Genomic DNA, 24,118 nt, shown 5'->3' on the forward strand with positions numbered 1-24,118 from the left:
AATCAGGATGGAAAATACTTTACAGGGTAATCAGATTCATATAGCCCAGAGGAACCCGCTCGAACCTTAAGTTCAAAGTTACAGCAAACAGAGGTAAAATCCTCTCAGCAAAAAAGGAACATTTAGAAGTTGAGAAAACAAAAATAAGACTAACATGCCTTGCCTGGCTATTACTTTCAAATTTGAAACATGAGAGACTGATTCAGAAAGATTTGGAGAGCCTGGATTGACATGTGGTCCCTCTTAGTCCCAAGAGTGAACAACCCCCAAAACAAAGAGCACAGACAAAAAACTTACCTCTACCAAGATTTGAAAGTATCTTGTCCCTCCATTGATCCTCTGGTCAGGTGTCAGCCAGGTTTACTGAGCTTCTTAACCCTTTACAGGTAAAAGAGACATTAACCCTTAACTATCAGTTTATGACAACCCTGTTGGTTGTTAGTGTATTTAACAGTTGTATCCATAAAATGTATCTTTAACCAACTCTATATAAATCTTAAATTCCTGGTCATTTGACTACTTGTAATGTGTTTTAGGTAACTCTGGTAGAAAAAACTGAAGTTATGCATAACACAGTAAGGAGTATCTAACTTTATTCTAATATAGCAAAATAAAATCATGCAGTTAAAAATAAACTTTCACTTTTCAACAAAAATCCTTAATGGTTAGTTACTTTATTCTATGCAATACTGGAGGTGGATTTGAACTTTGGAATCCTGCAGCAGGTTGCCTTTATACCACCTGGATGGTGCATGTGTATATATGTATGAAACATATGGATGCATTAATACACAAGATAGCATTGTGATTATATTGTACTAAAATGGTAACCAGAACTTTATTAGATAAGTGTTTAAGAATATATATTTTCTTTAATTTTAGGATCTGCCTTTGCTAAAGCAAAACCTGAAAGTCCTTGGACGTCTCTGACCCGGAAAGGAATTGTTCGAGTAGTTTTCTTTCCATTTTTCTGCCGGTGGTGGTTACAAGTGACATCAAACGTCATCTTTTTCTGGCTGCTTGTTCTTTACCTTCTACAAGGTATAATTGGATAATAAGATAATATAAAAGCAAACATTTGTTTTTAACAATCTTGAAAATAGTGTCAAGTTCACTCAGTACTGACAAGATCCAGTATTTTCAAAATGCTGAGCAGTCCTAATAATGCACCTTTAACTTACACAGCTGACTTCAAATAAAGGCTGCTTTCCAAGGACCCCCTCGTAAGTCCTGGCAAAAGGAGGAAGAGAGACCATAGATTGCAGCACACAGCATTGTGGCCAGTAGGCATTGGGAATTGGCTTCGGGACTTTCTAAATTACACAGGGGGGCATGGAACAACCCAGGATTGGGAGGGCATAATGGTGGCTTAAAGCCACTTTAGCACCCCTTCCACTTGAACAGTGAAATCTGTGCTGTGCTTCCATCCTGTCTCTGATAAATATGAATATTAAGAGTTTTCTGAACATCCATGGAATGCCAGAACTCTGAGCTCTGAGGAAAATCACCTCCTCCTCACCCTTCCAGTAGCAATGCTGGTCAACTGTTTTCTCCACCATTTTTCCCTGCTGCCCAAACTTCTTGCTCCACTTCCCAGTAGTACTTTCTTTTGCTTGCCTTTATATATACACCCTGTTTCTAATTGTATTTAAAATCCATAATTGATGATGAATTTAGGTTCTGTAATAGCTGTGCATTCTGGGTATATTTTAAATCACTGGGGAGATTTTACTCTGGGTAGATGCAATCTGTGGATACTTGGGTGTATTTTTTCATGTAATATACTCATCAGCCTAAAATCAGATGAAAAGGATGTTAACATACGGTAAAACCATGCAAATATGTATCCCAACAAATATCCACAAAGGGACCTTCCTTTTTTAAACTATTGAAAACATAAGAGTGTGGGTGTGTGGGCGTGTGTGTGTATCGATATACACACACATTTAATTTAGAAGAATTTACTATAGTATCATGCATGTCACTTTAAAATGAATCTTTGAAACAAGGTCAAATATTCAAGATCTTCCACTTGAAGGGGATGGACTTTTTAGTTCTAAAACAAATGGAGTCTTAGAGAAAATGAGAGAAGATCAACAGCTATGCATCAGGGTTTCTCACAGCCTTTTAAGAGGGAAATTCCTATACCTGCCTTCAAATAGCAAAGGAAACATTGTCCACCTTATTCTTCATCTTTGTATTTCAACAAAGGCACACACTACCAGCAGCTACAATGGCAATCACTGATTCTTGGTAGCAATATAAAAGACATCCCTGTAAATCCATGATGAGACAAAGAAATTTGTCCTCCATTGCTTCTGTACCTGCAGTTAGAGTGCAGGTGTGACATGAAGTTCAAAAGCAACAAAACAACCTTGAATTCACTTCCCCTAACAATTGGAGACTCTTTGTGTCATATTTACAGCAAGTGGCAAAAGACTCTATAGACAGATGAGTTTTGGATATTATAAAAGGACAGTTTGAAATCTTCTCTCTCCCTCTCTTTTCATGAATCCCTGTCAAAAGTTGGTGTTAAGAATAGAAATCTACACTCTATTAATGGAGGGAGCAGTAGAGAAGGTACGGGAAAATCTCAAAAATTGGGGTTCCTACTCCCACTGTTTCCTAATTTCAAAGAAAGATGGAGGTGTTCGTCCCATCCTAGATCCAGGGCTGAACAGATACATCCAAAAGTTCATCTTCGAGTAGTGTCCCTCTGAATGCTCCACTGTAGGTATCTCTGGGTCCTTGTGCCTCTAATTGGAGACTTTTAACAAGAGGTCTCTGGAATCACCAGGAGTCTTGCCTTCATATCAGTGTTCTGGAGTTGAGAGCAATTTGTTAGCACTCAGATCATTCCTCTCTCTGGTCAGATCATTCAGTACTCCAGTGCAAAGATCAATGGTTCAAGTGACCACAGACAATATAACAGTAGCTCTGCATGTGACACGGTCTCTTAATGAGTCAGTGGACCAGCTACACAGATACTTTTCCCAGATGCACAAATGATACTTTGTGGCTTCATAGCTACTTTAGTACTTCAGATAAAGATCTAATTACCAGAAGATTTAACACTTAAGTGCCCTTCTTTTCTCTTTTTCAAGAGCAGGAGCCAGATGCTCACTCTCTAAAAGATACAGTCCTCCTAATTTGGGATACAGATCTGATGTATGCTTTCCCACCATTCCTTCTAATGTGGAAGATTGTGAAGATGATCAGCCAGGATGATACTTGTTGTCCCAGCGCAGCCAAGATAGCAGTGGTAGATGGACTTGTGCCTTCTTTCCAAAGGGAATTATAGACACTTACTTGTGTCATAGCAGCAATGGAAAATATACTATCGAGATCTGCTTTCATTGCATCTGACAATATGGGCGATAGGACTCTGGCAGAATTAGAGCAATCTTTCTCTGTAGATGTACAATATGTTTTACTTAACTCTAGAAGACAAGCAACTAGGAAATGTGATTTTAAAATGGAAAAAATGTTCACTGTGGCTGTATGATCAGGGTTGATCCTGTATTACCTCCTATTCAGTCAATATTTGCTGTTGCTAAAGCAATGAGTTTGTTCGTAACTTTCACACAGAGGCCAGTTTTAATAAATTTATATATGAGCTTTGTTCTGACTGTTGGATTCCATGAGTTATGCAGCTCAAAAATTTTCTTGGAAGCATGAACAATTCCTAGTTTAAAAGTTTTCACAGGTGACACATTTCTTGACGCATCAATTTTCAGTTTATACAGGTTTCTTCTGACCAACTGTAAGAAATAGTTGCACCAGGACACTTTCCATGAAACAAGCTGACATTCTAGTTCAGAGGACTCGTGGTGTTTGTGAGATATAATAAAAAATGTCCTATAATACTGAACACACTGATCCATTTTATTACAATTCCAAAACATGTGTAAACATGCCATGCTGTGGTCTACATACAGATGAAGATAAATTTGTAATAGATGTGACAGTATGAATAAGTGATACTGTCCTATAGTTGTTAGTAATTTTTAATCTTCTAGTAATCCTATTTAAAGATTTCTTCCAATTATCCTCTGAGATCACCAGACCTGGAAATTGTTTCCATGTGTCTGGGTCAGAAATGACATCTATATTTGCAGCATATAATTAAGATATCAGAATGGGTGTGGTTCTACTTCTAAGATTAGAGTAGAATCTGCAACCTGTCATTTAGCAATGCAAGTTGTATCAGAGGATATGTTTGGCTTGAGTGAGTTAGGTGAAGAGCAGTTAGGATGTGGAAAAGGATCTCTAGAGATGTGAACAGTTTTTTTTTTTATTTTGTGAAATATCCATGTTAGTTGACCAGTAGAGCAATTCAAGACAATTCAGACACTGAATGTTTTTTTCCTTTTTTGCAGTTGCCGCAGTAGTATTATTCTATACAGCAGCAAGCTCACATAACATACCTCTGACTGAAGTAATTGGGCCAATATGGCTAATGTTGCTACTTGGAACTGTGCATTGCCAGATTGTTTCAACACGAACTCCTAAACCACCACCTAGCACAGGGGGTAAAAGAAGAAGGTACAGTCTATACTAAAATGTTTTCTATCAGTTAGGATCATGAGTACATGAAATTATTTTGGAATATACGATCTCTGAACCATTTTGCAAGGTTTTGTCTACAATGGTGTATGATATGCGTTGTCTTGTAAGAAATTTGAGTACTGTGTATATATTTACTAAACTTTAAAAGTGATTGTTAAAAACTTTAGTCTTGTGATTTCACCTTTATTTGTCTGTGTATTGAACCTTTTTGCTTCTAATTGTGTGTCACTAAATATTGGTAGAGACTGCTCTGTAAATATGAATGTAAACTTATATTATTCAGTACTCAATACTGATCAATAATCTTTCTGTTGGAGGCCCAAATTAAAAGAAAAACAGTGCAACCACAAACATGGGCCCCATCCTTCCAACACTTAAATGAATAGGGTTTACTGCTATGAGTAATCCTGTTGAAATTGGTGAAACTACTCACAATAGTACATTTTGTGGATTTGAGCCTTTAGTGTTTAGTCAATTTACTTTTTTTGTCTAGAAGAAATTATATAATGAAAATGGACAGTTCTAATGTGCTGAATGTTTTAAAATATTTATTAAAACAAAATGGTAAATTACTAGATTAATATGTTTTGAAAAGTCTCTTATTTTGCATGCTTACAAAAATTGTTGAACACAGTCTAGAGCTAATGGATTACATTTATAAAGATGCCTTCCAATTTTAATCTTTTCTGATAAAGGAAATTAAGGAAAGCAGCACATTTGGAAGTACATAGGGAAGGAGATGGCTCTAGTACCACAGATAACACACAGGAGGGAACAGTGCAGAGCTACGGTACAAGCACCCCTTACAGTATTGGCAACGTCTTCAGAGATATCTGGCATGCTGCTTTCTTTTTATCAGGGTTTGTATTTATTTAAGGCTATGTATGTCTTAGGTATGCGCTATCCCTTTTCTGAAAAAGTAATATTTGATCTATATTTCTATCAAATGTTTTTCTACCAAACAGAATATTTTTCTGTTTTCCTAACATACTCTGAATTATTTGAGCTTGTGTAGACATTAGTCTTTATTTTGGCTAATTCCAGTGAAATACAAAATTAATGGCTTAGTTTTACAAATGTGTTTGATGCTTGAGGGAGAAGGCAGAGCTGGACAAACTACAGCTCGTGGGCCATATCCGGCCCATGGGAGGCTAGCCCCCAGCCCCTCCCCTGCTGTCTCCCTTACCCGCAGCAGCACAGGCAGCACTCTGGGCGGTTTGGTTGAGAGCTTCTACAGGGCAGCACGGCAGCGTGCATAGCTCTGGTCAGGCGGCGTGGCTCCCAGACGTGCTACTCTGAGCAGCATGGTAAGGGGTCTGGAGAGTTGGATAGGGGGCATCGGGTAGTCAGGGAGCAGGAGGCGGTTGGATGGGGCGGAGGTTCGGAGGGCGGTGGTGGTCAGGGGATGGGGAATGGGGGTGTTGAATTAGCGTGGGAGTCCCAAGGGCCGTGTCAGGAGGGAGGGGTGTGGATAGGGGTCAGGGAATGAGGGGGAGAGGGGTTGGATAGGTGTGGGGTCTCGGAGGGCCTGTCGGAGCGGAATGTGGATAAGAGTTGAGGCAGTCGGGACTGGGAGCAGGGGGGTTGGATAGAGGGTGAGGTCCCAAGAGGGGGCAGTTAGAGGAGGGGTGTTGGTTGGGTCGGGGGTTCTGAGAGGGGCAGTCAAGGGGCGGGAAGTGGGAGAGGGTGGATGGGGGCGGGGGCCAGGCTGTTTGGGGAGGCACAGTCTTCCCTACCCGGCCCTCCATACAGTTTTGCAACATCAGCATGGCCCTCGGGCCCTGATATAAGGCCTATCAAAGGTAAGACACTTCAGTTTCTCTATTTTTAAATCCTGTCGGAGAATAACTTACTGGTGGCAATGGAATTCCATGGCATGACAAATTCAAATGAATATATTTCTTTGCTCTAACTCTATGCCTGCAAAAAAAACCAAAAACGTCAAGGTGTCAAATACCTGTGAGCTTTTATTGTTCAGCAAGGACCATAGAACACTTAAAGTAATGAACTGCAACTTGCATATTTCTTCTTTTTTTAAATTAAGCCTTTATATGATTGGAGGGAAAGTATAGTTATTGTGCCCTTCAGTAGCCTATTTCTTTTGCAAAAAACGCATCTATCCAAACGATGGTCCTTGGGAAAACTTACGTAAAAACATTTAATAGCTCTCTAGAATCCAAATGCAAGTGCACTATACAACTGCATTAAAAATTGGGAGGCATTTAGAAACTGTTCAAAATATGGTATGTAATGGAAGGTGATCTAAAATTGAGAAAAGGGATACTGCAGTTTCCTACATGTATGTTTTGTGATGGAAGTCTCGTCTTCATATTACTACACTAACATCTTTCATATTTGTGATTGTGCTCTTAAACTCTGATAAAGTTTATTTGGTGTTCTAAAGTTAATTACCAGGAGCTTCATATTGAGCTGCAGGCTTTTAGATATTTGAAAGCACTGGCAATTCTATCCCATTTTAAATTTATATACATTTTATTTACATTTTTCATTATGTAAACTAAACTGGCTTTGAAAAGTATAAGTAATCAAACGGGTGATCTTTTTGACTAAGCCCACATCTAAATGAATTGTTCTTCATGCAGTCTATTCCAGCACATCTGGAGCTGATTGTGTAAAGTGCTGAATATCTTCAACTCTCATAGAAATCAACTGCACTTAGCACCACACAGGATCAGGCCTGTGGCAACTCAAAATTTTCCCTCACTTTCTCAAGGGTCAGCATCACATATGCAATATTTCCAGTTAAGCAGGGCTGTCTGTGTCTCACTTTAGAGTTTATTTACATCATTTTAATCAAATCTCAGGGTTATAAGCAATGAGAAGAACTTGCTACGCCCCCCCCGAAAGGCTGGAGCTTCTTCGACAGCCCATCTGAGGAAACTGAAAACTCAAATCTAACCTACGTCTCATATGGCACATTGCATAGCACTATTATTAGGTCATTAGGAAAGCTCAGGTTGTCTTTGTGTACACAATGAGCTGGGGTCTGTGATTCCCTTGCTTGTGTACACGTTTAGCATTTACTTTCATCAACCTATCATGAGTGTAAATAGCAGCTTAGCTTCGGTTGTATGGGTAGCAGTAGTGGAGGCAGGGCTGAGCTGTGCTGAGTGCATACTCACTGGTTTCAGGTAGGTTTGTACTCAGTTTAGCTTAATTCACTAAGAGAACTATACTAAACCATATTAAGGCTACTTTTAATTCTGAATAATAGTATCCACATGGAATTAATGCAGCTTAACAAAGCCACTTCAAATTCACACCGTTCGTTAATTTGGATTCACTTTCCTGGATGTTCCCATGTAGACAAGCACTTAGTACTGTAGTTGAAGGTACATTCAACATTTTGCTGTACATGATTACTTCCATTTTCCTTAGTCAGAGGGGTCTAATTGCAGTCAACACAGAGAATCATGGAAGCTAGCTGTAGTGAAGTTTCATGCTATTGCTCTACTACTGCCACAGAGCTACCAGTGCAGAAAATACTGCTTCTAGCATAGCCTTTGGTATGGAACAAATTGAACTGAATTTGATTTGTGATTTTTTTTTTTTCTGTTCCAAAGGAGTTGTTAACATTGTTTCCCAGATGTTCACCTGCATGATTCACTGTGTATAAGCTGTTCAGTCAATCCCTTGCACTTTTTCCTCTATAGAGGAAATGTTTTGCATGTGTTTTTCCCCCCCGAACACCTACAATATTGTATATAATAATGAGTGTTGTGTAATGATGTAACCCACACACCTACTGGGTGTAGTGCTCTGTCCCATCTAATGGCACTGAGATCACTTAGAGATTAATGAGTCTGCTCTACAGCCTTAGTTAACGGCCATATGGCTTTTGGTTCATACACTAAGCTCCAGGGGTCCCAGGTTCAATCCCACCCACTGACAACCGAGGTCTGTCAGTGTTACAATGGCTGCTAGGACCTGGGATTTTTCAATGCTTTTTTTCTTTTTAAAACCTTCATCTCTTTGTGTTAGTATTTTGAAAGAAATAAAATTAAGCAGTTTAACATGTTGCCCAACAGTCTTGTCTTCCATCAGAGTTTAATTTCCAAAGGTGACAACTATACTTCTTTTAGAACAAAGTATCAGAAACACTATTAAATGTATACAGTTTGGTCAAGAAGTGGGGCTGGCCACCAATCTAGTAGTTGTGCAGAGTATTTATACCAGGGGCTGAGAGCATTGAAGAGACAGAATACACACCTCTTGGAGGTATGGAGTGCCTCTTATTGATTTCTAGCAATGTCACTCTTCTCTGGCAAATATACAGGTCAGTATTTAAAGGCTCTAGAAGTCCAGCATTCTGAAGCAGGAAGTTCACAATGCAGAATCTTTGAGAGATGAGTGTGGAGGAAGTGAGCCCCAGTGATTCTTCCAAGAAAGGCTGAAATTTACACAATAACAACAGAATTCATGGTTCCCCACCCAGCACTTTCCCCCACATTATTAGTTCATTGTTTTTGTATATTATTATAATGGCTGATTGAAGCAGTGGATTGTATTTACAGAATTGGATGTGGTGTTCTTGGAGTATAACATAAATTGAAATACACAATAGAGTGAAAACAGTTTTTATCAAAATTATACATACATTCAGACCTAAATAATTTGTAAGTGTTTGAAACATATCCTTTCTGAATAGCAGAGTCCAATGTCATTAATAGCTTGTAGAACATTTAGTACTTGATTTTCATCCAGCACAAGAAGGAATCTATGAAATTCTGACCCAGTCTTGAATATCATTTTGGTGAGGGAAACCTTGTGCAAATTGTATAATTTATTATTTATATTTTGATATTACCTAGAAATCTCAACCAGGTTGGGGTCCCATTGAGCTAAGCTCTGTACACATTCATAATAAATAAGGTTAGTATCTGTTTCAAAGAACACACAAAATGTAACACCTCAGTTCTGAATTTTGAACAACTCTAGGATTGGGTCAGGAGAGAATCTTTAAGATCAGCACAAATGAAAGTCAAGGGAGCAGAATATTTCTCCATTTTCAGAAAGAAGATTTGCTCTTTAGTCTCTCCTTCCTTACTTCCCCCAATTTATGATAATGAAAATCTGTCTTCCAGAAACCTTATTTAAGCCTTCCTTAACACTTTTCTCTAGCTAATCCAGAGAGAAGACCATGTCAAATACTGCTTGGCCTGTCCTGTCTTTTGGTATGTCTGTAAATTGCAAGACACCTTCCTGTTCCTACAAATGTACATGTTATCCCCCTATACATACACTTTATTACCTTTAGATTTTTCACACTTCATATAGTAATCTGTAATTAACATGTATTAACATTCTAATAGAGAGTTACACATGTTCCCCATCTCAGGCGAAATTTTTAAAGCACATTGCAGTGAGGGGGAAAAAAAGGAAATAATGTGGTTTTTGGAGAGTACTTTGGGGTTGCTCTTTCCCAGTACTTTTCAAGTTCAAACTGTTTGTTTTTTCTGGGAAAGATCACATGAAGCAAGTGCATAATACTTTCCAGTGTGACCATTAATTCCAATTCCAGTTCTTGTAAATGTTTACAGGATGTTCAAACCTGTCTAGCCTGATCTTTGCAGTGAAAGTTGATCATGGGGAAAACCATGTTTAGTTGAACCAGCACCTTTTTTAACTTTACAGGCCTATGAATGCATTTCGAATCAAAGTTGGAATAATTATCACAAGTGTACCTCATGCATCAGTTCAATAAGTCATGGAATAGCAGAGTCTCACTGGTTATGCTTTTGCATTTTTTTATTCTGTGCACTGTCTAAAAGAATTTTTCATATTTCATTACTACTTATTTCATTTAATACTTTTGATGCTCTGTGTGCCAGAAGACATTTAATGAGCTTTGCTTCTTTATTAATATACAGTACACAGAAAAAGGCTCTAAGGAATTGAATTACCTGAATATTATTTAACGTTTAATTTTAGCAAGTTGTTTGTGGTAGACTTGATCTGAATTGAGCACTTAATTGTCTTGTATTATACTGAATTTCTACTAACTGTGTGTCTCATGAGATTTGCGTTTCTTTTCAACCACTGTAGCTATGAAGAAGAAAAGATGCCAAAAATACTGTTTTAGTATATTAAAATGAACCACTTCTGCCTCCCTCTTATTGTTCCTTTATCTTATTCAGCCTCTTCATTGTTGGTTCTTGGGACTTCTTGAAGCGCATTCACTTGCAAACTAGGCCAGCTAGCACTAGAGGGTTGATTATTTGCTTTCTTTCCTATGCTTAATCATCCATTTTCCATAAACATAAATAATAGGTTTCATAGGCCTCTCCCTTTCCATCTCTCTAGTCTACTCTTCATCTATTAAGTAAATAATTTCAACACCGTAGAACTGCACCAAAGCAAAATTTTAATATACCTATATTGGGTAGTTTTACATGTTTTTCTAAAGCTTCAATAGTGTGTTCAAGTGGACTTCATCAGTCTCATCTGTATTTAGAAACTTTAAAATAAATATATATACAGGCTAAAGCATTGATCTTATGAAAAAAGCAGAAAGCCTACAAGTAAGTCTTCAGAGGCTTTTTTTTTTTTTAAGGTGTTTACTGCAAGTGTAGAAAAGATTTGCCATCTTTTCTTCTCTTTAAGCTTTTAGTAAGAAGGTTATCCTTTAGAAGTAGTCATATATTCTACATCAGAAACAATAATTTTCACATTTCTGTGCTCCCATATTATCTAGTAGTAAACCTGACTATCAGCTTTATGGTTCTGTCTGTCAGGCAATAAGTAGGATGCAAGTTCTGTCATTCAACTAAATAATTTTAATTCTCAGTTCTTCCTCATTTGTCTGCTTTTTGCATATTGGAGGGCATGGAGTGGCACTTATATTAAACCACTTACCCATCCAATCCTTCTTTCTTTTCCTTACGGAAAAAAATTAAAGTGAAGGAAACTGAAGAGCAATGTGAATAAAGACCCTAGTTTGTCACACCCCCAGTCTCACAAATTATTCCCACTTTATCCCCAGTTTTCCACAACCATCTCTGTTCTGTCCTTTACACTCACACTTTACATGGAATGCCCTTCCATGAACTGATCTGCCAATCCACTACCCTTATTTTAAATTCATCCTGTAGATCGACATCATAGACAACATAACAAAATGACTAGCTCAGTCAACTTGTATGTCTGTTTGATTTATCTCATGAATAAATTGTTCATCAAGTGTGGAGAGAAGGACATAAAAACAGTGGAATCGAAACTGGGAATTGATGAAGGAGAAATATGGTCAAAAGGGCTTCATTGTGATTTGGGGTAATTTTAATATTTTTTACTGAAACAAAATATATCCTCCCCCTTAAAACAAAACAAAAAAAGTGTCTATCACCACCCCATCACTTTATGTGCATATTACATCCTTTTTCCTCATTCTCAGCTGCCTGTGTCTTTTTTAGATTGTACATCTGTTGGAGCAGGGACTGTTTACATCCATAGTTAGAACTAAAATAGGCAATCCCAAGACTACAAATGCTGAAGCATTTTGTGCCCCCCTCCAAAAAAAAAAATCAAATCATAGAAGAATAGAATAGTCCTTCAAAAATATTACAGCATGATTTCTCTTATAGTGTTGAGGGGATCTTCTGGGGAATACCTCTTGAGGCAAAACCCCCTGTGAAGCAAAATGTTTTTGGGGAATGCCTTTCTTGAAAAAAATCTTGCTTAGCAGAGTCTCCTTGAACTCCCAGACTGAGGCCTTATAATTGTAAGCAAGAGCCCAAAACAAACGCAAATGAACCAAACTTTTCTATTTCTCCAACACAGTTAGACTCTAGATCCCTTTGATAAAGTTGTACCTAGCTGCTCCTCTGATTCATCTGGTTCATAAGTGACTACTCTGCTCAGCCTCTACTATGCTAGGAGCACTTCTGCAGTTCAAATAAGAGGAAAGAGCCTTGAGAAACTGTAGTCATGAAAAAATGTCAAGAAGAGCAGGACTATAAAAATACATTCCTCTGTCACAGCTCCATCTCTTGCCACAGCTGTCCAAATCCCAGAGATAACTCTCTCCTTCATGGGTCTCTGTCAGAAGCTATTTGGGAAAATAACCAGGAAAGTAGTATTCTTGGTGGTCTTGAGACCTACTTTCTTCTACAGTTAACTCTATTGCAATGGTTCCCATAAACTTCTAGGGCAACTGGATGGTAAAATTCAATTTTAGATGACTCCTCTCCAGATAGCACTGGCAAGTTTTTCTGACTTCCCACTGACCATGTTCTCTCTTTCTTCTTCAAGTAAAGTCATGAAGGCCTTGGGCAAATTGTCCAATTCTACTCAAGGTGCTCTGTCTTTTTTTCAGGACTCCTTTAATGGCAATAGAATAGCTGCTACATGCCTGGGTCTATCTACGTTGTGTTACTGGTGTATTTGGCTGAGGAGCTGCCATACTCAGGTGAGAGCTAGAACTAAACATGTCTACAAACCCCCAAAGGGTTAAAACTCTTTGAGGGAGAAACATTTGAACAGAACCTACAAGCATTTTGAGCCGTGAAAGGGGTTTGTTGCTTCTGCCATTCCTGTTCTAGGTGTAGTTCTTCCACCAGCAGTTCTTTTTTTAGCTTTGCCTATCCCTCCGAGCCTCCAAAATAGTATCACTGAAAGATTAGCTAACCCAATCACCTTTATCGGCTTTTTCCTATTGGGGGCCGTCTTCATTTCTTTGCAGGCTCTTGTCAAGCAATTTTGTTACAGTGTGGTCAAAGTCGGATTTACAGAGACCTGGGATATCTGAGGCTTTTGGCTATGGCCTGGCCTGTAATTACAGTGAAATTGCCTTATTTGGGAGCAGAAATCAAAGATTTCCTTCATCAGCAGGCCACTTGTTTAGCTCCTCCTCTGTCTCTCTTCCTCCCTCCTGCGCCCTCATTGCACAGAGGAGCTGGAGATTCTACTATCAATACATGTTAGTTTATAAGCAGCTGAAGGCTTCAGTCTGATCCTAGATCTTCATTTTCTCAACCCTCAGATCTTTCAGAAGAAGCTTTTCATAGAAATTCTCATGTATCTCAGGTTGCAGAATGATTTTCATCATTTGGTCAGCCTGAAAGATGGACTTTGATATCTCCATTTTTTCAGCCCAATACTGTTACCTATATTTTACCCTGGATATTCTTCATTTCAAATTCTGTGCTCTTTCTTTTCATTCATCCTTACTCCCTGTCTTTATCAAGAGACTCATCCTCATAGCCAGTTGGCACCAGGAGGGGTGTCATGTATACCTCTACCAGGATGACTTCTTGCTCTAGGCACTTTCAGCCTCTGTCCTCATCCAGCCCATTGACACAGACAAACAAAAATATTATGGGTCATGGTATCTATCAAACTGGTAAAAGTCCCACTTGTCCTTCCAGGAACTAATTTGTTTGGGCATGCAGATAATCTCCACTAGTTTTTCAGAGGCACAAGAGCCAGCAAACAGAGCTGTAAACAGGGGAGTTTGAGGAGGAGTTTTCAGGGAAGACCAGGAGAATGAGGCAGAAGAACAGACAGGCTAGTGAAGGGAGTATGTGGTGTTCTGGCAGTGTTGTGGTGCTTGTTGAGGGTTTGTTTTGCTGTGGGTGGTGGTGTTTTGGTTTTGATTTGGTTTGTGTTTTTCCTGGGGACTTAGCAGCACTTAGGTGGGAAGGCTATGACAGATAGAGGTAGCAATGGTAGTGACCCAAGCCGTGGAAGACACATTGAAGATGTCTGGATGTGGAAGCTGCGGTATGTACATGATCCTGGAGGGGCTACCTGAAAAGAGTTCCATCAGCATGAAGTGTCACCTGATAGAGCTGATGGAAGAAAAGATTGGAGGATTGGAGATGCAGGTGGAAACTCTGGTTGAGTTCAGAAGGGAGTTCGAGCAGATGATGGAGCAAAGACGTGAGGAGGCTGAAGGGAAAAGCTCAGACTTGCAGATGAAAGCAGGACCAAAGAACTCTGAGGGGAGACTGCTGGGTGAGGAAAGTGGACAGTGGAAGCATGTGATTATTTCTCCTTCACTAGCCCATCTTTTCCTCTGCCTGGTTCTCTTAGAGTTCAGGAACAGGTTTGCGGAGTCGGAAAATGAAGAAGAGGCACAACAGATGGTCACTGAAGGTGAGAGGGCAAGGAAGAAGAGAAGAGCAGCTAGTCCTATAGGAAGATGGAAAGAGTCAATAGAGAGAACACCAAATATAAGCCCCAAGAGGATTCAGGATGGGTTGCAGAGGATTGCAAAGGAGAACAGGAATTGAGAGGACTTGCAGCCAGATGGAACAGAGGATAGACTGGAGAATCACAACATCACCAGGAAAAGGCAGGTCTATATGATTGGGGAACAATAGTCAGGCCTGTAACCAGAGCTGATCCAGAGAACAGAAGGGTGAGTTGTCTGCCGGGTGCTAACGTGGGAAGTGGACCTGAGGCTGAAGAGGATCCTAACGGTAGTGGGAAAGAATCCACTGATTGCCCTTCATGTGGGAACGAATGATACGGCTAGATTCTTGCTGTAACATATCAAGGGAGACTATGCCAGGCTGGGGAAGACGCTTAAGAAAATCGAGGCTCAGGTGATCTCAGTGGGATTCTGCCTGTTCCTAGAGAAGGGCAACAAAGGTGTGACAAGATTATGATGATCAACAGATGGCTCAGGTAGTGGTGCTATAAGGAGGGCTTTGGGATGTATGGCCACTGGGAGGCATTCCTGGACAGAGGACTGTTCTCTTGGGATGGACTTCACCTGAGTATGGAGGGAAGTAGACTTCTAGGATGGAGGCTGGCACAACTGATTGAGAGCTTTAACCTAGGAATTTAGGGGAGATGGTTGGGAGATATTCAGGTAATCTCCACACCAGATTTTAACATTGAGAGAGACGAAAATGAAGTAAGAAAGGATACAGTTGTGGGTAGGAGAATGGACATAAGGAGGAAGGGGGTAGTGTAGATACCAGTCTAATAGGTGATACTGGCGGTACAATGTCTGTGCCTAATCGAGTAAAGAATGTGAGTGAAACTAGACAGAAAAAATTAAGATGTTTGTACACCAATGTGAGGAGCCTAGGTAACAAAATAGAGGAACTAGAATTACTGGTGCAGGAAGTGAAACCAGATATTATAGGGATAACAGAAACATGGTGGAATAGTAGTCATGACTGGAGTACAGGTATTGAAGGGTATGTGCTGTTTAGAAAAGACAGAAATAGAGGCAAACGTGATGGAGTAGGTTTGTATATCAATGATGAGGTAGACTGTAAAGAAATAAGAAGTGATGGAATAGATAAGACAGAATCTGTCTGGGCAAAAATCATTTTGGGGAAGAAAGCTACTAGAGCCTCCTCTGGGATAGTGCTTGGGGTGTGCTATAGACTACTGGGATCTGTTTTGGATATGGATAGAGATCTCTTTAATGTTTTTAATGAAGTAAATACTAACCGGAATTGTGTGATCATGGGAGACTTTAACTTCCCAGATATAGACTGGAGTACAAGTACTAATAATAATAATGGGCTCAGATTTTCCTGGATGCAGTAGCTGATGGATTCCTTCACCAAGTAGTTGCTGAACCAACAAGAAGGGATGCCATTTTAGATTTGACTTTGGTGAGCAGTGAGGACCTCACAGAAGAAATGGTTGTATGAGACAACCTTGGTTCGAGTGATCGTGAGCTAATTCAGTTCAAACTAAATGGAAGGATAAACAAAAATAGATCGGTGACTAGAGTTTTTTATTTTAAAAGGGTTAACTTTAAAAAATTAAGAAAATTAGTTAGGGAAGTGGATTGAATTGAAGAACTTGTGGATCTAAAGGTGGAGGAGGCCTGGAATTACTTCAAGTCAAAGCTGCAGAAACTATCAGAAGCCTGCATCCCAAGAAAGGGGGAAAAAATTCATAGGCAGGAGTTGTAGACCAAGCTGGACGAGTAAGCATTTCAGAGAGGTGATTAAGAAAAAGCAGAATGCCTACAAGGAGTGGAAGATGGGAGAGATCAGCAAGGAAAGCTATCTTATTGAGGTCTGAACATGTAGGGATAAAAGCCAAACGCCATGTAGAGTAGGACCTTGCAAAGGGAATTAAACCAATCGGAAAAGGTTCTATAGCCATATAAATAAGAAAACAAAGAAAGAAGAAGTGGGACCACTAAACACTGAGGGTGGAGTGGAGGTTAAGGATAATCTACGCCTAGCCCAATATTTAAACAAATACTTTACCTCAGTTTTTAATGAGGAGCTTAGGGATAATGGCAGGATGACAAATGGGAATGAGGCTATGGAGGCTGATATTACCACATCCGAGGTAGAAGCCAAACTCGAACAGCTTAATGGGATGAAATCAGGGGGCCCAGATAATCTTCATCCAAAAATATTAAAGGAACTGGCACATGAAATTGCAAGCCCATTAGCAAGAATTTATAATGAATCTGTAAACTCAGGGGTTATACCATATGACTGGAGAACTGCTAACGTAGTTCCTATTTTTAAGAAAGGGGGGAAAAGTGATTCGGGCAGGGGCTGCTCTAGCCATTTTGGCACCTCAAGCACGGTGGTACGCCTCTGGGGGTGCTCTGCCAGTCGCCGGTCCCGCGGCTCCATGCAGACGTGCCTGCGGAGGGTCCGCTGGTCCCGCGGCTCCGATGGACCTCTCGCAGGCGTGCCTGTGCATGCTCCACCGAAGCTACGGGACCAGTGGACCCTCCGCAGGCACGCCTGTGGGAGGTCCACCGGAGCCGCCTGCCGCCCTCCCGGTGACTGGCAGAGCACCCCCCACGACATGCCGCCCCAAGCACACGCTTGGCGTGCTGGGGCCTGGAGCTGCCCCTGGAGCCGGGTAACTACAGATCTGTTAGTTTGACATCTGTAGCATGTAAGGTCTTGGAAACAATTTTGAAGGAAAAAGTAGTTAAGGACATAGAGGTCAATGGTAATTGGGACAAAATACAACATGGTTTTACAAAAGGTGGATGGTGCCAAACCAACCTGATCTCCTTTTTTTAAGAAAATAACAGATTTTTTAGACAAAGGAAACATAGTGGATCTAATTTACCTCGATTTTAGTAAGGCATTTGATATGGTTCCACATGAGGAATTATTAGTTAAATAGGAAAAGACGGGGATCAATATGAAAATTGAAAGATGGATAAGGAACTGGTTAAAGGGGAGACTACAGTGGGTTATACTAAAAGGTGAACTGTAAGACTGGAGACAGGTTACTAGTGGAGTTCCTCAGGGATCAGTTTTGGGACCAGTCTTATTTAATCTTATTACTAACCTTGGCACAAAAAGTGGGAGTGTGCTAATAAAGTTTGCAGATGACACAAAACTAGGAGGTATTGTCAATACAGAGAAGGACCAGGATATCATACAGGAAGATCTGGATGACCTTGTAAACTGGAGTAATAGTAATAGGCTGAAATTTAATAGTGAAAAGTGCAAGGTGATGCATTTAGGGATTAATAACAAGATCTATTGTTATAAGCTGGGGATTCATCAGTTGGAAGTAACAGAGGAGGAGAAGGATCTCGGAGTATTGGTTGATCACAGGATGACTATGAGACGCCAATATGATATAAGTTAATGTGGTCGTGGGATGAATCAGGCGAGATATTTCCAGTAAAAAATAAGGAGGTGTTAGTACCCGTTACAGAAGACGCTGCTGAGACCTCATCTTGAATACTCTGTGTAGTTCTGGTCTCCCATGTTTAAGAAGAATGAATTCAAACTCGACCAGGTACAGAGAAGGGCTACTAAGATGATCTGAGGAATGGAAAACCTGTCTTATGAAAGGACACTCAAAGAGCTTGGCCTGTTTAGCCTAACCAAAAGAAGGCTGAGTGGAAATATGATTGCTCTCTATAAATATATCAGAGGGATAAATACCAGGGAGGGAGAGGAATTATTTAAGTTCAGTACTAATGTGGACACAACAAATGGATATAAACTGGCCATCAGGAAGTTTAGACTTGAAATTAGACAAAGGTTTCTAACCATGACAGGAGTGAAATTCTGGAACAGCCTTCCAAGGGGAGTAGTGGGGGCAAAAGACATATCTGTCTTCAAGACTAAGCTTGGTAAGTTTGTGGAAGGGATGGTATGATGGAATAGCCTAATTTTCACAATTAATTGATCTTTGACTATTAGCGGTAAATATGTCCAATGGCCTGTGATGGGATGTTCGATGGGGTGGGATCTGAGTTACTACAGAAAATTCTTTCCTGGGTGTCTGGGTGGTGAGTCTTGCCCACATGCCTAGGGTTTAGCTGATCACCATATTTGGGGTCAGGAAGGAATTTTCCTCCAGGGCAGATTGGCAGAGGCCCTGCGGGGGTTTTGCCTTCCTCTGCAGCATGGAGCATGGGTCACTTACTGGAGGATTCTCTGCACCTTGAAGTCTTTAAACCATGATTTGAGGACTTCAGTAGCTCAGACATAGGTTAGGGGTTTTACAGGCACCTGTAATAAAACCCTAACCTATATGGATGGGTGAGATTCTGTGGCCTGCGTTGTGCAGGAGGTCAGACTAGACAATCATAATGGTCCCTTCTGACCTTAAAGTCTCTGACTCTTAAGTTCTTGGATTCACTTAGCTTGTCTTCCTTAAGAATTACTGTTAGCTTATTGTTATATTAAAGTCCAGTGCAACAGCCAGGCTATAGTGGTGGATGTAAGTGGAAGGGAAAACTTGCAGACCTCATCTCCTATTGCAAGTTTTCTGTGCTTGAGCAGGGGTCCAGTTTTATCTGCTTCTGGGCAAGGATAAAGTCATAACAGATTGGATGACACAACAGGAGTCCCCTTTACACCCTCAGTTATTTCAGGAAATTTGTGAAAGGCTGGGGCAACCATCTGATGGGCTTGGGGTATCTCTAGGAAGGTGGCAAAGTTCATTAAACACTTATCCAGGAATTTCAATCCTGGACTCCTTGAGATGAGTGTGTTCTCTCCAGATTGGAAATAGGCTTCTGATTTCAGTCACACCATTCTCCTGTTCCCCAGATTTTTAACAAAAGTCAGACAGCACAGCTATCATCTTGGAGGTTCTAGGTAACTTCATAATCTATGTTTCACATGAGTGGCAATCTCCTTCCCAGAAAAGATCTCTTAACCTAGGGCCTCATTCAGTTAATCAGTCCAGAACTTGTTTCTGATGACTTGGAAGTTTGAATGACTCTAGAACTTAGACAAGTGTGGTGTGTGTGTGTGTGTGTGTGTGTGTGTGTGTGTGTGTGTGTGTGTGTGTGTGTGTGTGTGTGTGTGTTCGAGGGGGGGAGGGGAGGTTGTGGGGTTTTTTTGTTTTGTTTGTTAGTATAATCCAGGATCTGAAATCTTATTTCTGGGAAAGAGAAGGGCAATGACATTTATTCCTGCATCCTTCGATGGCTCTTGATAAGCCTTAAGGTGAATTCTCTACAAGTTCCCTCTTGAGCAAGTTCTACAATACACAGGTCTGCCTTGGGTAGCAGGGTGAAGCATCCCAAACCCTGCCTGAAGCAACATGCATTCTTTTCTTTACAACAGCCAAAACATAATCTATTATTTAGAGTACTTAGTTTTTAATGTGTTTTGAGTCCCCTATTTGAACCTATGAAGGTTTTTTTTGAAAGAAGTGTTTTTAGTTGCCATAACTTTGGCTTGTAGGTGGGAGAGCTCAGTTCCCCCGTTTCTCCATTCTAACATCACATTTTCCAGATCAAGGGGTGTTCTGCCTCCCCTGTGTGGCCCCACAAATTTATTTCATACTTTTAAAGTTCAGATGAAGGTTACTTGCCAACAGTGGGAGTTCTTCGAGAGGAGCCTTATTATGATCCAAATACAGGGAGATATATGGTGGTCCAGTTGCACCACCAGTTTCTCTCTCTCAATAAGGCGGATATACAGAAGAAAGAACTCAAGTAACTTAATGTTTTACCTACCTTGTGTCCAGAGCCCTCTACTTCCACAAGAAAGCTTCATGGTTTGGACATACACTTGTAATCCAGAAATCTAAAATGCAGGTGTTTACCTACTTCATATAGCTGTGTACCACCTTGCTCTGTTACAAGATCTCCATTGCTCACTGGGTAAAGATTTTGATCCAACAGTGCCTGTAAGACATGTCCAAAGTGTGTCAATCTCAAGGGCTTGCAGGTCTGAGCTATCTGCCTCATCGGTTGATAAATTAGCCACCTGCTCTTTTTCCTTCACACATTCACCACCACTATCAGTTGGAAGCCACCGTACATACCAGGTTGTAGTTTGGAAGTGCAATCATCCAAACTCCACTGTTGTAAGCCATTCTTTAGAGTTTCCACTTGTTATGTCTGCTGCTTACTCAGATATGTTGGCGTGTAGGACAGGAAGAGAAGCACACAGGACAGGGAAGATTATTCTAAGGGTTGTAGAACTAGAATTATTCTAATTTCTAGTTACTTTCTCTTTTTCTGTCCTGCCTCCTTCCTGCCTCCAATTAGTGTCATTTGAAATAGGCTGTATATATTTGCACTGCCCTTTTGTGCTTTGTCAGGGGAAGACTTAGGCCAGGAACTTTAACACTAATAGTCATACTGTTGCCAGGTAATATGGGAGACTGCAGCAACCTGGTTTACGCATTTGAAAATCTCCTAATTAGCATAAACTTTTAAATTGATGATGATGAAGCAAAATGAAGGTAGGCCAAAAAGTTAAACTTTTGGATAGCTGTTTTCATTTTAATTCAATATATGATTGATTAATGCTTCATGCAAGAGTGTGCAAGGAATATGAAATTTTAGTTTCAATCAGTGCCAGTTAAAAATTCCTGAGAATCAACAGCTATTTGGGCATTCCTTTACATTTCGGTTTGATACAAAAATGTATTCCATTCAGAACTTGCAGTTGGCTTTGTCAAGTTGCTGTTATAAAGCCTCGTAAAATACAGCTTTTCTTGGTCTTTATCTCTTCTTTCAGTACTGTAATATATACTCCTTCATGTGCTGGATGTTTCATTTGGTATTCTATATTCCTTCAGTTGTAACAGATAACCTTTAAATGGTGAAAAGTAGCATAGATACTACTGAATCAGATTTAGATTACTAGTTTTCATCCATCTCAACAATGCAGTCAAAATAGTTGGGGGAGAAGGGTAAGAAAGGACATACACAATAACAGTCATATAGTAATTTTATGTGCATATTTGTTCTTGTTTTGTTTTTTAAATCTAGATCAAAGAAAGCCAAGAATTCAATAGATAAATCAACAGAGACTGATAATGGCTATGTCTCCCTTGATGGGAAAAAGACAGTTAAAAGCAATGAAGATGGAGTACAGACCCATGAGCCTCACTGTGAAGTGATTAGGCCAGAAGAGCGAGGTTGGAGCACAGGAACTATGAGAAATGCATACAACAATCATAGTCCTCACAAAGTAAGCATGGTTCATTGTTTCATAACTAACAGTAGTGTGTCCAATTATATGCACACCATATTACCACAGCAGTTTGGATAGGTTCCCGTTTATATCTTGACCCTGTGTTTTTTAAACTTAAAAAAAAAAAAAAGACGACTTGTGTTAGGATACTAAGGGCCTAAGTGCAAGATGTAGTTCTGGGTTTCTTGCTCTTAAATTTTTCCTTATTTTCTCTTCACTGTCCTATCAATATTTTCTTCCTTCAAGAAGAAATCTCCACCAAAATCTCAAGGCAATATTTTAATAAAAAGAAATAAAAGAAAAGTATCTACAGGTAGACAAAATGCACTGCAAGCAACTGAATTTTGCATAAAAGACTTTAAACCTTTTTGTAGTGATGTCTGGAGTCCTCTTTCTCTGGCAAAATGTGTTGGGAAATTACATACCATGTTGAACAACATAGGCCATCCCAAAGGCAAAAATACTGCTTTTCAGAAGTATTTTATTATATCTAAATTGTGGTAACTTATGCGAGTGCTATTTCATAACTATTTTGCCGGAGACACAATGGGAGAACTCCAGTAGCGCTGGTCACCCAGGATTGGGCAAGTGCATATCTATGGCTCAACTCCTACCACAGGAACCTCATTTTACTGACTTCTAGGTTCTCTGATTTTCTTTAACTTGACTTACCATGTGTCCTTGTATTTCTTATTTGTTTTAGCCTTCATTAGAAGGCTTTGCTTCTACCTCACCTGCCACTGTTAGATTTTTCTCTGTAATGGGTCTGCTTCTTGGCTACAGTTGGACACATTTCACAGTAATGATGGTTTCCAAAATTCAGACAAACCCCCATACCTTCAAAGGGTTCGTGGTTTCTCCTTCCCCTTCTCTTGTTAAGTGCTGAGATCTGCAAGTGTTTTCTTTCCTTCCCTTCCCCAAGGAAGTGAAAAGGCACTCTGAAATGCAGAGCACCAAGGGGATTGGAGAGAAGAAAGATAGTCATCAGAAAGCAGATCGTAATGAGTAGGAAGGATGTGTTGCTCATCTTGGAGCTTGGCTGGTTAGGTCTGGTAGTTCTCAGTTCTCCTATTTCACCTTACTTCATTCTCCTCCAAAACAACTCTACCATTATTGGTACATGAAGATTTGGAAGTGCAGCATTTAAGGAAAGCGAAGGGAAGCAAATGAGGAGCATCCTATTATTCTACCTCCTAGAAGGTGATGGTGGTAAAACAGAAATTTTTGCCTTAGGAAAGTTTCAGAGAGACACTGGCTTCATTCAACGAGATACATTTTTTAAGGAGGGACCCGTTTTGGGATTTTCCATAGATAGGATCCATAGAAAGTGTAACGTATGCACTCTTTCTGTACACCTAGTTCAGGTTTTGATACACTTGGGCAAGTGAGATTTAGAATATTTGTATATGGTAGTTTTGAGTTTCATGCTTATCCTTGATCATGTCCCTTGACGTGCGTTCTACTGACTGGCACACTTAATTTGTATTTACTGAGAAATTTCACTGATTTATCGCTATCTGCTCTGGTGGCATCATCATCATTTATAGTATGTTGAAGACAAAATAAGACTTTTGAAAATGTTTCTAGAAAAAGTCAGTTTCCTCCATGTGGTTTATATTGCTTTTCGTCAGTCAAATGGTGAGCACGTTTTTGAAGTTCCAAGCTCTCATGACACCTTTTATACACTCATAAACAGTTTTCTGGATAATTATATATGTATATAATCTATTTATTTGGAAAAACAAAGATCTCTCTAAATTTAGAATAAACTATGAAAAAAGTCTTGTTGAGGTAAATTAATTTCTATGGAAATATAAACTTATGTGACATTTCCCATTACACCTATTAACATCAGAAAAAAGTATTTTTCATTATTTATGAAAGAAATCAGAAAACATTATTGACACACTTGTCGCTAAATCCTGCTAATTCAGCATTTTGAAGTCTATTTTAAAAGCTTTTCTTGATTAAGGAGTCTTGATGTTTTGCTTCGAAGCAGAACTCTTGCAGCTAACAAGAAAAAACTTCAGAAAACCGGGTTTATGAACAAACAATTTTAAGAGCAGGTAATAGCCATTACTATAATTTTAATGAATGAATTATCTGTTTAATATCTATTTTTAAATTAAGTTGCCTTTTATTCCTTTAAATAACTTTGTTAAAAGAAATCTTGAGAA

General features: G+C 39.7%; 1 protein-coding gene across 3 annotated transcripts in view; it reads left to right on the forward strand.

Moving 5' to 3' along the window:
• Positions 1 to 24,118, forward strand: part of PHTF2 (putative homeodomain transcription factor 2) — a 163,434-nt gene that overhangs the window by 79,228 nt on the left and 60,088 nt on the right. For 2 of the 3 annotated variants that reach the window (XM_030557903.1, XM_030557996.1), the window contains exons 5-8: positions 883 to 1,041; positions 4,380 to 4,545; positions 5,265 to 5,429; positions 21,737 to 21,938. In XM_030557903.1, the coding sequence (XP_030413763.1) occupies positions 883 to 1,041; positions 4,380 to 4,545; positions 5,265 to 5,429; positions 21,737 to 21,938 (692 nt within the window). The remainder of the gene's footprint in view (positions 1 to 882; positions 1,042 to 4,379; positions 4,546 to 5,264; positions 5,430 to 21,736; positions 21,939 to 24,118) is intronic. The other variant, XM_030558087.1, reaches the window with a different exon arrangement.

Source organism: Gopherus evgoodei, chromosome 1 (assembly GCF_007399415.2).
Source record: "Gopherus evgoodei ecotype Sinaloan lineage chromosome 1, rGopEvg1_v1.p, whole genome shotgun sequence".
Lineage (NCBI taxonomy): Eukaryota > Metazoa > Chordata > Testudines > Testudinidae > Gopherus > Gopherus evgoodei.